Genomic DNA, 13,889 nt, shown 5'->3' on the forward strand with positions numbered 1-13,889 from the left:
TTTACAGAAAGCAGCAAGATTGGCTCAGCTATGTCAGGTATCAGAAATTATGCCTAGCTGGGATTTTTTTTTGTTGTTTTTTTAAATAGAATAATCCATTGTGGCACTGAGTATTAGTGATGCTCAGTCTGGTTGGTAATAGTCATTTCTCTCTGGGACAGGACTTCTTTACGACATTCTGCCTTTCCTTCCCACTGCACAGAACTCTTTCAATTAGCGGTAGCTGAAGTTTGCAACTTTTCTCTGACTGAACAGTAGTTCTAATCGTACAGTTTATGCCAGTGGATCCTAGTAGCAGATACAGGAACAGAAAATGACATTTCCAGCCAAAAGTAGAAAAGACACTGCACTGTTTGTGAATTGCTGATTTGCCACCTCTGCTTAAACCTACGTGACCTACTTCCCCAGTTCCTACGCTGAGCGTTCTGGCCACTGCCATGAACTTGCCAGCAAAGTAGAATGCATCATCCATAAATAATAAAAAGTAATAAAGGATTCATAACCCAGATACATACTTTGAAACTCACTTCAGGCAAGCGCTCTGTAGAATCACATTTGTCATAAAGGGTATTGTAAATAGGACCACATTAATTTTGATGGGTGGCTGTGTCCGCAGCCACCTGACGGGATGCTGATCCACTCTCTTGCCCAGCGCGTAGCTGCGGAGCGTGGGAAGCTCTACTGGGCGCTCTCCTTCCGTGACTGCACACTGATCCGAGACACCTGTGCCTGCGCTGGCGAGGAACGACTGCTACTCCAAAAAGGCAACGAGGCATCATTTTAAGTCGGCCTTTGGGGAATTCATCTTCAGTCTATTCAGCTGGGGCTTCTGCGACCCAGTTCCACACACGCGGCAAAGAGGCACCGTCCTTTCCACAGCCCAGGCCTGCTCTCGTTCCCGGAGCAGCAAAACGGACATCCCTGTTTCCAGCAGACAACAGCTTCAAAAACAGCTGAAGTAAAAACAGAGGGCGCGTACTTCCACCGAGCTTGCTTACAGACGCGCCTACCACCTCGGCCGCAGCTCCGCCCGCTCCCCGCTGCCAGGGCGGTACGGCGGGCAGCCCGGCCCCGCGGCTGCGCGGCCGGCAGGGAGCGCGGCGCCCCGCCCCGCTCCGGGCTTTCCGCCGTGCGGCGGCGGCCTGGGCCCACCGGGCGATGGAGGCGGAGGGGCTGATGGCGCTGCACGGGGACGGCTCGGTGGAGGTGCACTACGCGGGGGGATCCCGCTTGCTGCTGTCGCCTTGCGGCTGCGAGTACTTGCACGAAGCGGCGCTGCCTGCCGCCGCCCACCCGCTCCAGCCGACGGAGACCACCCGCCAGCGGGTCGCCTTCGCCGTCAGCGCCCGGAGGGTGCGTGGCGGAGGCGCCGGGAGGCCCCTCGGGCGGGGGGGGCCCGGGGTGGCGGGGTGAGGGGGGGGTGCGCGGGAAGCGGGCCTGGGGCGGGGGCCGCGGTCCCCCTCGCCCGAGGGACGGCGGCAGCGTTGTTCTCTGCCCGGAGCGGGGGGACCCCTCGCGCCGTGCCTCGGGAGGAGCGGGGTGAAACCGGCTGGGAACGGCACCCCGCCCGGGGAGACCCCTGGTCCTGACCGGGCTGTGTTGCAGTGTCCGCCTTCGCGCTTCCCTAGGAACAGCTCCTGAGAGCTCTGGATTTCCGGAACCGGTTTTCTGCTCGCCCGTACTTGCCCTCGCGTGTTTTGCCTCCAGAAAGGAAGAAGGTGAGCGCGAGCGCGTGCAGCGCTGCGGGGGAACACGCTGCCCCTGCGCGCTGACAGGGCGGGCTCGCGGGCCGCAAGGACGCGCAGAGCTCGCTCCGCCCGATCCACCTGTCAGCTTGACTCAGTTCTGCCACGTTGAAGTGCAGCTTTAACCATTAGTCCTGTACTTGTGCCTGTCCTCAGCAGCTGGGCAGTAAAGAGCTCGTCCACCCTTTAGTGAGACTAAAACCTAGGATTCTGTACGACAGAACGAGCCTGTTTACATCTCGTTGCTTTTCTGCACTTGAAGACTCTGGGGGAAGACCTGGTGAAACTGGGCAGTGCGCTCCGGGTCAAGCCCCGCCGCCGCTGTTCCCCCTGTGTAGGTCTGTTGCAGGGCCCTGCGGGAGGAGCAGGGCAGCCTGTCGCTCAGTGGTGCCCAGCGACAGGACAAGGGGCAATGGGCACAAACTGAAGCACAGGAAGTTCCAGCTGAACATGAGGAAGAACTTCTTACCTCTGAGGGTGATGGAGCCCTGGAACAGGCTGCCCAGGGAGGTTGTGGAGTCTCCCTCTCTGGAGATATTCAAGACCCGCCTGGACGTGGTCCTGTGCAGCCTACTGTAGGTGACCCTGCTTCGGCAGGAGGGTTGGACTAGATGACCCACAGAGGTCCCTTCCAAGCCCAACCTTTCTGTGATTCTGGGAATGGCCGCCCCAGGTGAGGCCAGGGTCCGTCCACAGACCCCCTCCACCGTGCCGAGAGGCTTTGCTCCTTCCTCCTCAGCATCCCGCTGGTGTTCCCACAGAGTGCCCGCCAGCGTGTGCGCGCGGTGGCGGGATCCGTAAGACACCTGGTAAACCAGGCAAGTGTGAAGTTTTAAAACGTCTGGACTGACACGGCATTAGTAACACCCCTCATGGTAACGCTCGGTTGCCGAAAGCACTGCCGATGGGTCCACGACGTAGTGCACAGCAGTCGGTCCTTCGCAGTGACGCTGTGCGCTGGCTGCAAGGCGCTGCAGCGCAGAGCGGGTGCTCTGTCCCGAGCACCGGCGGGTGACCCCCGCCCGCCCCCCAGCCAGGATCCGCTGCTGCTGGAAGATGGCTGGGTTGCTGGACAGTTCTTACCTTACAGCTTCCACTGCGGCCACCTGCTTCAGGGTGTTGAGGGATAACATTCCCAGGCCGCAGCAAGTGCCTTATCCTGTTGACTGGCTTTAGTTTTTGCATTCCCCCCCCCCCCCCCCCCTTAGTTTATTAGCTGCTGCTTTTCTTAGAGGAAAAGCAGGTTTTTTTGTAGGTCTTGAGACTGTACTTCTTCAGTAACTCGCTATCAGTTTGTTATTCTGCAGCCTCTTACTTTCAACCAGTGCCCATATTTTCAAGGCCTTCGCCATCTCCCACGCTTCACCAGTCCATTGTAAGGAGATAACAGTTATCAAGCTCCAGCTCACTCGGTTCTCATAACAATTTGGTAACGAGCTTAATCAGCCAGCCTGGGGCCTTGCGCCATTCGTGTAAGACTCAGCCTGAGGCCTGTGGCCCGTTGCTAGCAGTGACAACACTTTTACTGGGCCACTGGGAACAAAAACACTTCTGCAGTTATACCTCATTACTTTGCTTATGCTTGAATTCAGAACAGCCCTGTACTGCCGTTTGCTTAGGCGCTGCGTTGGCCACCCTGACCATCCACGTCTCCAGGCAGCTTGGCGAGTGGTGCAAATAGTTCAGGATTGCAAATAGTATTCAAAATGCAGGTTAACCCTGAATATATTCAGTGGTACAGTTGTATATTCTGTTTGCTCTTGCTCCCTTCCTAGAATTTTCGAACATTTGATACAATGCTGAGACTGCTACTGAACATAGAGTGTGTTTTCATGGGACTGTCAGTCATAACACCAAGAGATTATTCCTAGGTGTTTTCCCATTTTTCACATTATCGCCACTGAATTTTTATCTGCCGCCTTATTGTCTGGTCACTTGATTTTTATTTTTTTTTTTAAGGGTCCTTTTGCAATTCTTTATGGTAAATTTTCATCATTAGTGCTCCAAATAGCTTCAGCAGACTTTCCCACCTTACTAATAGACTAGTGCTGCCCCGTTTCATTTTTATTGGATACCAGGCTGTTCCAGTGCTGGGCCAAAGTGCAACTGGGGCTGAAACATACTGATTAAAGGTCAGTCAAATGAGGCAACACTGATTATATTGAGATAAAACAAATTATGAGGAGTGTGAATACTGGTATGCTATGTTTTTCTGACCCTTATTTGAGAGGGTTTGCATTTATTTGGGATCCAGTGCTTTACCTGGAGTCTTCAACTGAAAGCAAACTAAGGGTATTTTGTGCAAGGTAACCAGGTGTAAGGACAATACAAAGGAAAACACCTCATTTTAGGGCAGAACTTCTGCAGATGGCTAGAAAGGCATTCTCTATCTTGACAGAATGTTTCTAGTTTCAGAAGGTGATCAGTGCATTTTCTAAACTATATCTTCTCTTTGCGCAAAGCTTTAATCTGGGGTTTGAGACAGATGCAGTGCTTGTTTGGAGCAATTTGCTGAGCATCATCTGCTTCGATTTTGTGGAAGGGGTAGCACAAGGGCATATGATGTGAAAATGTTTTTTGTTCTGTTTTGAACAAAAGTGCTAATTGAAGCAGCAGTCTGTACTTGGAAAGATGAGGCTATTCTTCTGAGACTTGCCAAACGTTGTATTGTGAAAGTCTAAAGTCTTTATTATATTTTAAATTCTTCTTCAGAAATATGTTTTATCCACATCCTAGAAATAGCTGTGTAATTTAATCTCTGGTGCTGCGGGATTAAGTAAAATGACCCACCTAGGTGCAAAACATTTTCTATAAATTTATGTTTTGGTAAGAACACATAAATACATGTTATATGCCATTTTACAGGCTTATTTTAATTTTATAAATCAAGATTTAGATGCATATGAGGTTTTAATGCACACAATTTTAATGTGGGCTTTCCATGAAGTCTGCTCATAACTGATGCGTTCAAGATAATTTAGGCCTTCTCTTCAGTGTCTCTTAAGAAGCAGCTGGAAACAGAAATATGTAGTCCTTGGGCAGTTGTGCCTGATCCATTGGCTGTGTACCTTACTAGTTTATGAATACATATTAAATTAAAACATCATTGCTAGATAGAACTCTGTTAGTACAGGAGGAAGCAGATACGAAGGTTAGATATTTTGCTTCCTCTTGAGTTCATGTATGCAAACGAATACAGAGTAAAGTCTCTTGCCATCCATCCCCTTGCAGAAGGACTGAATTCGTTTGAATGTAAATCCTCCACTGTAATTTCTGGGAAACAGGTCATTTTCATCTTGCTGCACATTCCAGTCCTTTTTCTTGTATTAGATTCTTTACAGTGATATCTTAGAAATTAGATGGCCTGACCCTACTATCGCTAATCTGACAAGATGTGTAGACAACGGCAGTGTGAAGATCTCGTCGGTAGATGGTTATGCTCATCTTTACCTGTCAGAATTGCAGCAAGAATTCACAGTGGAGTTCTTATGCAGAGTCAGCCAGTCATCTGCAGCATCCTTACACTCCTCTCAGAGGAACAGCAGCTACCAAACCGGAGATCAGTATGGAGAATCAAGTAAAAATTGTGTTGTAGAAATGTCATCAAAGCAAACAAAAATAGAGAATAAGAAGAATGACGATGGTTGTGCTGAAGGTAAATACACACAACCAACCAAACCAAAAGACCTAAAAGACAGAGATGGGGGCCCTTTGTTCTACACAGATTGTTCATCTGAATACACGTGGGTTACGCAGTGTTGGTCTGTTTCCTCCTACCCAGAAGAATGGAAATACCCTTTGTCGTTGGCACTAATGTGCTGTAACTTACACACTGTTAAGAATGTAGTGAAGACACGTGAAAAAAACAGCCATACATCTACAGAGTCTGATGTTCTAATAGACCCCGAAGCACAAGAGACAGTTTCTCATATACCTACAGCTTTGCCACTTAGCTGCAGAGCCCCACATTTACACAGGTAATTTAAGCTGTTTACTTTGTGGTTGCTAACATATGTTTTACAGTTTTCCAGTTTGGAACTTCATCCTCTAGCAAAAGAAGTGAATTCTAGCTATAAAAAAAAAAACTGTCTTACTCTTTTTTTTTTTAGGAACTTACTGAAATGTGAAATCTGTGAAACCAACATTCTGTATCCTACTGTAATGAATATATAGTAATTAGTCCAGACAAAAATAAATTTTATTTTCCGATATGCTGTATAAATATGTAAATGAAAAAGAGGATACTGAAAAAAGAACATAGGTTTTGGGTTGGTTTGGGTTTTTTTCATTTTTGAGACGATGGTACTAGGTTTTGGGTTGGTTTGGGTTTTTTTCATTTTTGAGACGATGGTACTTCTGAGGTGGGCTGGTAGCAGGTGTTCTCTGTCAGCACCACTAAAAATCATAAAAAAAAAAGTTTGCAGGTTTGAGAAAACTAATTTGGTAACCAATGTGGATAACTAAGGAATGAGAGGATTCTGAAAATATGTGGCTTCTCTTCCTTTGAATAGGTGCGCATGCATCTGTTCCTGGTACAGAAATGGTACACCTCTCCTGACCTTCAGACTTAGTGAAGCTTTTATTGTATTTTATACAGGTGGACTTTCTGTGACTTCTTTCAGAATCAAGATACTGAAAAGTATTCAAGCCCTCAGCTAATTCAAATTGTGTGGTGCCAGGGTGTTTTTTATAGGTATGTAGGAGATCATGCATTTCATCTTTGGAAGACTTCATTTGTATGGGAATTAAGCTTAAAGATGAAATGTCTTACTTTGTCCCTTTCTCACTCTTAGAGAAATTGCACAGAAGTTTCATGTAAGAGTCTGTTCATTTCTGTTGTTTGTACATTGGACTTCAAATTTTCCAGTACAGTATGTTTCCAGGTCTGAACGTGGGTATGTCTGAAACAACCAACCTGAAATCTTGTTTAAGGCTTTTAAAGAAGCGATCTGATTATCAGATCCCTTAACAGTTTACTGGACAGCTGGAGCTCCCACAGGCTTCATTGACAATTACAGTGCTTGGTTTCTTTGCAAATTACATTGCTGCTTTTGATGCTGAAGATTTCACGCTTTAGAAATGTCTGTCGTGATGACCTACATAATTTGCATGTTGCAGGCAGCTAAACTGTGGATTTTCCTGGCAAATCACCTTGTCCATATGTGGGTTTTGTGTTTTTTTTTTTTTTTAAAAAAAGACTTTTCAAAAAATCGCCCTTTCAAATCTGTGACACAAATTCTGAAAATGCTACAGTTGATAGCAGCATTTAAAAGACTTTGATAAAGGCATAATCGGTCTTTAAAGCTTTCATCTTTCTGCCCAGTTTTTCTGAGTGTAATTCCTAAATTTTCATCTTGTCTGAACAAAATGTTTTGCAGCTCTTCGGTACTGCAGTTCATTTCTTTGGAAGTATGGTGAGCAGCCATGCTTAGTCTAGTAAGTCCCGTGACCTAAGTCCAGGGATGTAACCACAGAGTTGCAGAATTGGGTCGTTAAATGGGTTTTAGGCTCCAAGACACTGTATGATCACAAGTAAAAGACCACTGATCTTAGTGAAAAACACACAGCTAAAGTGGAAGTGAAGACCTTCAGGTTGTCCAGGAATCATTCAGTCCAACAGTTCTCCATGTACACTGGGTAGGGCTGGTCCACTAAGAAAACTGGATTTTTCTCTTTAGAATCTCTGTATTTTGTGGTCAGTGGAATGAGCAGCTCTTGTGGGATGTTTATGTCAACACAAAAAAGCATTCCTTAGCTTGTTTAACTCCCACTCCCCATGCACACATGCGAACAAAGAGCCTAGTAATGCTAATCTTCTGTATTAAAATAAATAGTTGGTACACTCTGCTGTTTGTGAAACAGTAGGAAGTTTTTCATGTGAGAATTGTGTTGAAAGTGTGTTTCTGCCTAGTACTTTCTTGAAGTGTACTAACCTCTTCTGCTTGTCTAGTGACACAGCATTTTCAATACTTGTTAAAAATCTTGTTATTTCTCTTAGATTTATCCATGGTAGGACAACCATCACAGAAATTTATCCTGGTGATGGCTCGTTTTTCAAGTCAGAGGGAGCACTTTTGGGAAACTACTTCATACATTATGCAATCCAAAAAGGAACAAAAGAGGTATGAAGCTATAAATTATTCTAAAGTATGTCCCAAATTCCTGGAAGTTAGCAGTTTTCTTAGTTTTAAGACGTTTGGCTGTGCAGTCTGTAGTGAAGTCACTACATTGTTAATTACTATTATGACTGAATCAAGCAATCAATCGTACAAAAAAATGAGATTATTCCTTCTGTTTCAGAATGTATTTTTGTAAATTACAGACACGCAAAGAAAAACCTTACTCATTGTAACATTTATTTCCCAAGCTCAAGTATGTACTGCAGTAAGATTCCACAATAACCATTTCTCACTAATTTAGAAGAGAATTTTAGTCTTTAAAGTAATATATTGCTTAGAGTATAATCTTTACGTACCCAGAAGTGTTTTCTTTTTTACTATGTGGAGACAGAAGCTGGAAGATGCAGGTTCTGTTCTGGCTTTGCCACAGAGCAGCTGTTTGCTGCTGGCGAAATGGGTTTGCATCTCTGTGTCTGTCTCTTGTTAAGTTTCCCCAGAGTAGTGATCCTCTCAAGTGCTTATGCAGTGCTTTGTATTTTTAAAGCAGAATTGAGGGTCAACTTTGTGCTCTTCGAGCCTAGCCTTTAACTTGTGGTCAGATGTAGTTACTCCGTAAAGAACTGTGGTCCACTCTGATCAGAGAACTTCTTAGTCTATACTGAGTGCATGGAAACTGAACATTTCTTCCCACAGAGGCGCGCTTAAAGGATACAACTGCACTTTTTTTTCAGATATTTATCTCTGTTCTGGGACAAATTTAAATGGGATTATAGTTGCTTTCTGGGAGGTCAGAAAATTTCCTGTCTTGCAAGCTCTTAATACTGTTTTCATGCCACAGTACCCGTAACTGACCACTCTCCTTTCTGGTCTTTACTGCAGAGAGAAGAAAAGATGTATTCGGTGAACAGCCTACCTCCTGATGTACCAGGAAATCCGTACTCTATATCCTCCATTATTACTCGGGCAACCAAGTAACTTCACACTGCTTTGTTACTTTAATTCCTCTGACTTTGAAAGGACAGTAGTTAACATTACATATAATACTTATTATGGCATTAAGTATAAAGATTAAAGGAACTTATATTAGCACTGAGGACATCTATAAACTTACAGAACAAAAGTCACAACTGTTTAGAAGGCATAGTAAGTATGAAATGCTTAATGTTTTGTTTGTTTTTTTTCTCCTCAGAATACTTCAGTACTGCTACAAGGCTAAACTGTCATTAACTCATAACTGTTATCTCTGTTGCTGGAAAATGGTATGTAGCTGAAGATTTATAAATCTTTCAGTGTTATAAGGATGATTATACAGTCTGTAGGGAATAGGACCTAATGTAGAGGGAAGAATGGTGAACATATCCTCAAAGATCAGAAGGTGTATATTTGGGAACCAAAAGCACGCAGTGTGAAGGTGCATTTGTGAAGCAGAAGGCGGTTGCATGATAAAGCAAGCTGGAAAAACAAGTGGATTGGAAATGTGGGAGAGATACAAACAGCTGTAATGATGTAAATAACCTTTTCTCAAGTTTTTAATGTATTTATTTGGTTCTAGGTGCCTGAGACAGATGGACGAGAAATGTTGCCAGTTTTGCTGTATGACAAGGTTATCCCCAGCATAGGAAGACTCGTTGTGTACTCGGATCATAAAGTCCATGCTGCTTTTTGGGATGGCACAACCTTGAATATGGTCTGGGATTTCAGCTCTTCATGTAGTAAGATCCAGGTAACTCAGGAGTTAGAGGAATGACTGTTCTTAAAACTGTTAATGAAAAAGTGTTACTAGGACACTAATGAGGAAACAAAACAAAAGTTTTGATGCCTGTAAAATACGAACTAAAGTCTTCTGAGAGATGCGTAACTCACAGCAGTTTGCTGCTTGGCTTTCTCTTAAGCTTTTATAGTAGTCTCAATGAAAATCGGAACTATCTGCAATGCCAGTGTGAATGTATTGCCAGTCTTTTAACCAGAAACAAGGAGGAAAATATTTTAGTGCATAACTGATGCCTGAAGAGGGAAATGAAACTTTATGCTTTTAAGAAGTCACTCACATTGATCGAAGAAGGGAGTATTTTTTTTCATTTCAAATTACCTAGAATTGAGCAAATAGATAGTGAAAAATTACTCAGAAAAGTAACCTTGTGCATATGGTATTCCATATACATTTTTAAATCTACTTAATATAGAAGTAAAAAGATTAAGTTGATTTTTGCAGCATGGCACTACAGAGAAAATTATGTGAGTGTGGGATTCAAGGCTGAATGCTGAGACTTTTGGCTTCCGTGTCTGTGCTTATTACCCTAAGGTGGCAAGACACAAAGAGTCTGAGAATATCTCTATTATAGGCAATTAAGTGTGATAGTCAGTGTGTCAAAAGATACAGTATAACTTCCTGATGTGAGCTAGCTCAAATCTGTGCACTCACTCACGATAGAAGGGGGAAGAACTGAAAATTCTACAGGTTTGGAAATGTTTCTACATGCTTTTAGAAATAATTTATTCTTGAATAGCACAAAACGAGTGTTGGGCCCGTGCCAGGTGTTGGGGTTTTTTTGCCCCACGTTTGTCACAGTGGACTATACCCAGTTCTATCCTTAGAAAAGCACAAACTTTTAAGTGTTTAAAGTGGAGTGTTCATAGATACTTAATTGTTAAATTGGCGTGCTACACTTGCTTTTTTTTCCCTTCAGACTGGATCAGAACATTAATACTTGTAATTTTTTTTTTTCTTTTAAGGTAAATGAAGATGTAGGCTGGTGTAAGTTAACTAGTCCTGATGGGGTACAGCATCTTATACAATTAAGTCATCCTGGAATCTATGAAAGGTATGAGTAATTTAAACAATTCAAAGTTAAATATAAAAGAATTCTGTACAAACCCTTTTATATGAAGAAGTGGTATTTACTGAAAATATGGGGGGGAAAGGGGGATGGGGGACACAGACACGGCCAAACATGTAATGATAAAAGCTGCATCTTACATCTGCAAAGATTCAGGACCTGTATGACTTGGAACCACTGCATGCTGTCATTCTATTATAATTGTTACAGTAATGCCTTTTTAAAAAAGTAACTAGAGTTGCATCTTGGCACTTACATCAGTGGATAAGAAAAAAAATTCCTTTGTCGTATATAGAGCTTGTACATAGAACTGGATAGAATTTTATCCAATTTTTCCTTTATTACAGATATTGACCTCTGCCTGCAGATTGCTTTCTCTAATCTGCTTACTCTAATTACAGCCTCATTATGGGAATCATCAGAAGTTTACTGTGCTGCATTTTGGCAAACAGATATTCACAAACAAAAATTAACATTTGTACACTATTCATTACAAATCGTACAGCTTTGTTATAATTTCCTATAACTGCACAGATTTAAATATGAAAGAGATACTAGACAAAAAGTGGGAATCAAAAAATGGCAAGGAAAACTAGAGAGAAAGCTAGATTTTGAATCATGGCCTTTTCTTTCAGATCCAAGTGTATTGCTTAATGCCTTCATTTTTTTGCTTGAATTAATAGAATGCATTTCTCTTATAAATAACTGCATTTTTGTGAATTTTCATGTTAACATAGGTACATCAGAACAGCAGCAGAATGGTGCAGAAGTTTGAATGAAGAGAAGGAGATTCCTGAATATACTGCACACTCTGTAACTGAAGAAAATTGGTATTCATCTTTATCCTAAACAATTGACTACAAAGAATGTTGAAAATAAAACCCAAAAAGACTACAGACTGTGAATTTTATAGACTGCATTTCTTAAGGGTCAAAAATGATAATTTTAAGTCCATTTATTTTGTGTGGTTTCATATTTTTCTTTCAGTGTTTGAAATATTAGGTAAGTTGAGTTCTAGGTGAAGGTTATTTCATTGCGCTTCTGCCTTACTTAAAAATCAGAATTAGGTGACAAAGGAGGATTAATGTTACAGAGATAGTATCTTGCAAGGTTAAAAAGAGAAAATAGACTAAGAAAGGCATCTTTTAACAGAACACGAAGCAGTTCAAAATAGTACCTTGAACTGCTAAAGGACACTTTTATCTATTGCTAATAAATTTGTTCTTTTTAATACATGCTACTGACCAAAAGGGCTCCTGACATCGTATACAAAGATATTAGGGTATTAAAAATGCTTTAATTGAAATCGATTACACTTGCACTTGTTATTCAAATTATAGCAGAATCAGTAGCTGATGAGATGAAAATCGTGCCTATATTTATACATACGTACCAAAGAGACTATTCTTAGAGAAGAGCCCTCATTTTTTGAAACAAAAATGATTGACAAAAGGCAGCCATTGACTAGTGATATGAAAGTCAAAATAAAGCATTTATTTCACTTGAATTTTGCTCGTCTGATTTTCAGCATTGTTGGAAACTATTAAAAATTAAAATCTGAAGTAGAAAAGACGTTTGAGAACTTTTTATGATACTAAATCGTTTAATAATCTTTATTTTCTTGGGCAGGTCTGCTGATGCTGAGCTCGAAAAAATACGGAGATTTAACTGTATCCTTTTGAAAGCTGTAAAGATTTTTCACTTTTATATTCTGTTGTTCATCTGCATATTCAGATCTGCATTTCAGATCATAAGAGGCTCTCTGTGATGTTCTCACCTTCTTTTACTGTCTTGCCCACTTTAAAAATTACCTTTTTAAGCCATTTTTTCATTTTCTTATAATTTTTGTTTTATCACTTATCTGCATCACAGCTCCAGAAACAAAACCAGTGGCAGAGTACAAAAGTAAAATAAAAAAATCACGCAAAACAGGAATGGGTATTGCATTAGTTTTCCTAACGCTCATCTGCTGGTCCCTTCTTGAAGGAGGGGTGATGCAGTTCCCTTTGGGCTGCTTGTTGCAGTACAACACCTTTCTGTTTATCAGCTACTTCAGTAATGTTCCGTTGTGTTCAGCCAGCTCCAAAAAGTGTGCTGCGCTGCATGTGCTCAAAGCCACTCTGTAATTGTCTTTAAGCCAGTGTTCAATTTTATTAGTATCGGAAGTGCATGCTGTTGAACTGTGCAGTGTGACATCAGATAGTTTCCTTTACAAAGTAACTTTTGGATAAGTTGGAAGTCTTAGTTAAAGACATTTTGCGTAAATCTTGTAGACATTTTAAGTAATATACTGTTTAATTTTTAAGCTTAATTACCATGCTATGAAATGTGAGACTTTGTGCTGCAGAATGATGAATACAAATACGGAGAAGTATTTTTCTCCTTAGGAGAAAGAGTTTGATATTTTTTCTTAACAAACTAACACTAGTTTTATTGGATAATAGCAGTGTTCTGGAAGGGACATCTGCTGCAAAAAACACTCCATCTGGTACTGCTGTCAGAAGAACAGAAAATGAGAGTGAGCCGGAAGAACTCAGTGAAGGGTGCGTCTTGGAGGCTTTGGAAAAAACTTCCAAAGTAATTCAGGACATTGAATCTCTGCTTGCAGCTTCCAGGAAGTGAAGCCTCGCCGCCTGTGAAGACCTGTGTTCCGTACCTTCACAGGAGGCTTTGAGGTGCAAGAGGCATGGACGCTGAAGGCAGAGCGGTACATTGCCAGTATGATACCCACGGCAAAGTCTTACCAGTTACGGTTACAGTACCGCGGTTGTAGATTGTGGACAGGCAAAAAGAACAGGTGAAATATTAGAGGATGGCTGTACAAATATGTAAGGGCTGACCTGTCAGTGCTGTTTTTAAATGTGTGAATGTCTGTTTGAATCATTTTAAATTTTTACAGAGGATTATGCAAGCACCTTGGTCAGCTGCTCACGTGTCTAGGGTCAGGATAAGCAGTTTTAACTGTAAAAATGTGCTTTTATTCAGAGACTTGCACCATGAAAGTTTCCCAAACACTTTATACTCTACTGTTCTGTACTAAATAAATACTTTATTTAAAGCGTCTTCGGTCCTTTCTGGTGCACGCTCGTGCACCGTATCTTTAGTGATAAAATACTAGCCTTTTTACCATTGGTTTCTCTTACAGGACTTTCCTTAATGTTGTTGGGAACACCCGAACCCTGTTTTTA

The 13,889-nt window shown here is 42.1% G+C and overlaps 1 protein-coding gene across 3 annotated transcripts; it reads left to right on the top strand.

Moving 5' to 3' along the window:
- Positions 1 to 1,102: 1,102 nt before the first annotated feature.
- Positions 1,103 to 13,762, top strand: CZH5orf34 (chromosome Z C5orf34 homolog). 3 transcript variants are annotated; one of them, XM_075411180.1, is made up of 12 exons: positions 1,103 to 1,353; positions 1,629 to 1,718; positions 5,076 to 5,722; positions 6,343 to 6,438; positions 7,744 to 7,867; positions 8,744 to 8,835; positions 9,054 to 9,123; positions 9,417 to 9,587; positions 10,598 to 10,686; positions 11,439 to 11,531; positions 12,331 to 12,371; positions 13,130 to 13,762. In XM_075411180.1, exons 1-12 carry the CDS (start codon positions 1,159 to 1,161, stop codon positions 13,321 to 13,323), a joined length of 1,902 nt encoding a protein of 633 aa, XP_075267295.1. In that variant the 5' UTR covers positions 1,103 to 1,158; the 3' UTR covers positions 13,324 to 13,762. The 3 variants fall into 3 exon arrangements, with proteins under 3 accessions (XP_075267295.1, XP_075267296.1, XP_075267297.1); XM_075411181.1 differs by having other exon boundaries at positions 1,635 to 1,718; XM_075411182.1 differs by lacking the exon at positions 1,629 to 1,718.
- Positions 13,763 to 13,889: the final 127 nt, after the last annotated feature.

The sequence above is a fragment of the Opisthocomus hoazin genome, chromosome Z (assembly GCF_030867145.1).
Source record: "Opisthocomus hoazin isolate bOpiHoa1 chromosome Z, bOpiHoa1.hap1, whole genome shotgun sequence".
NCBI classification, from domain to species: Eukaryota; Metazoa; Chordata; class Aves; order Opisthocomiformes; family Opisthocomidae; genus Opisthocomus; species Opisthocomus hoazin.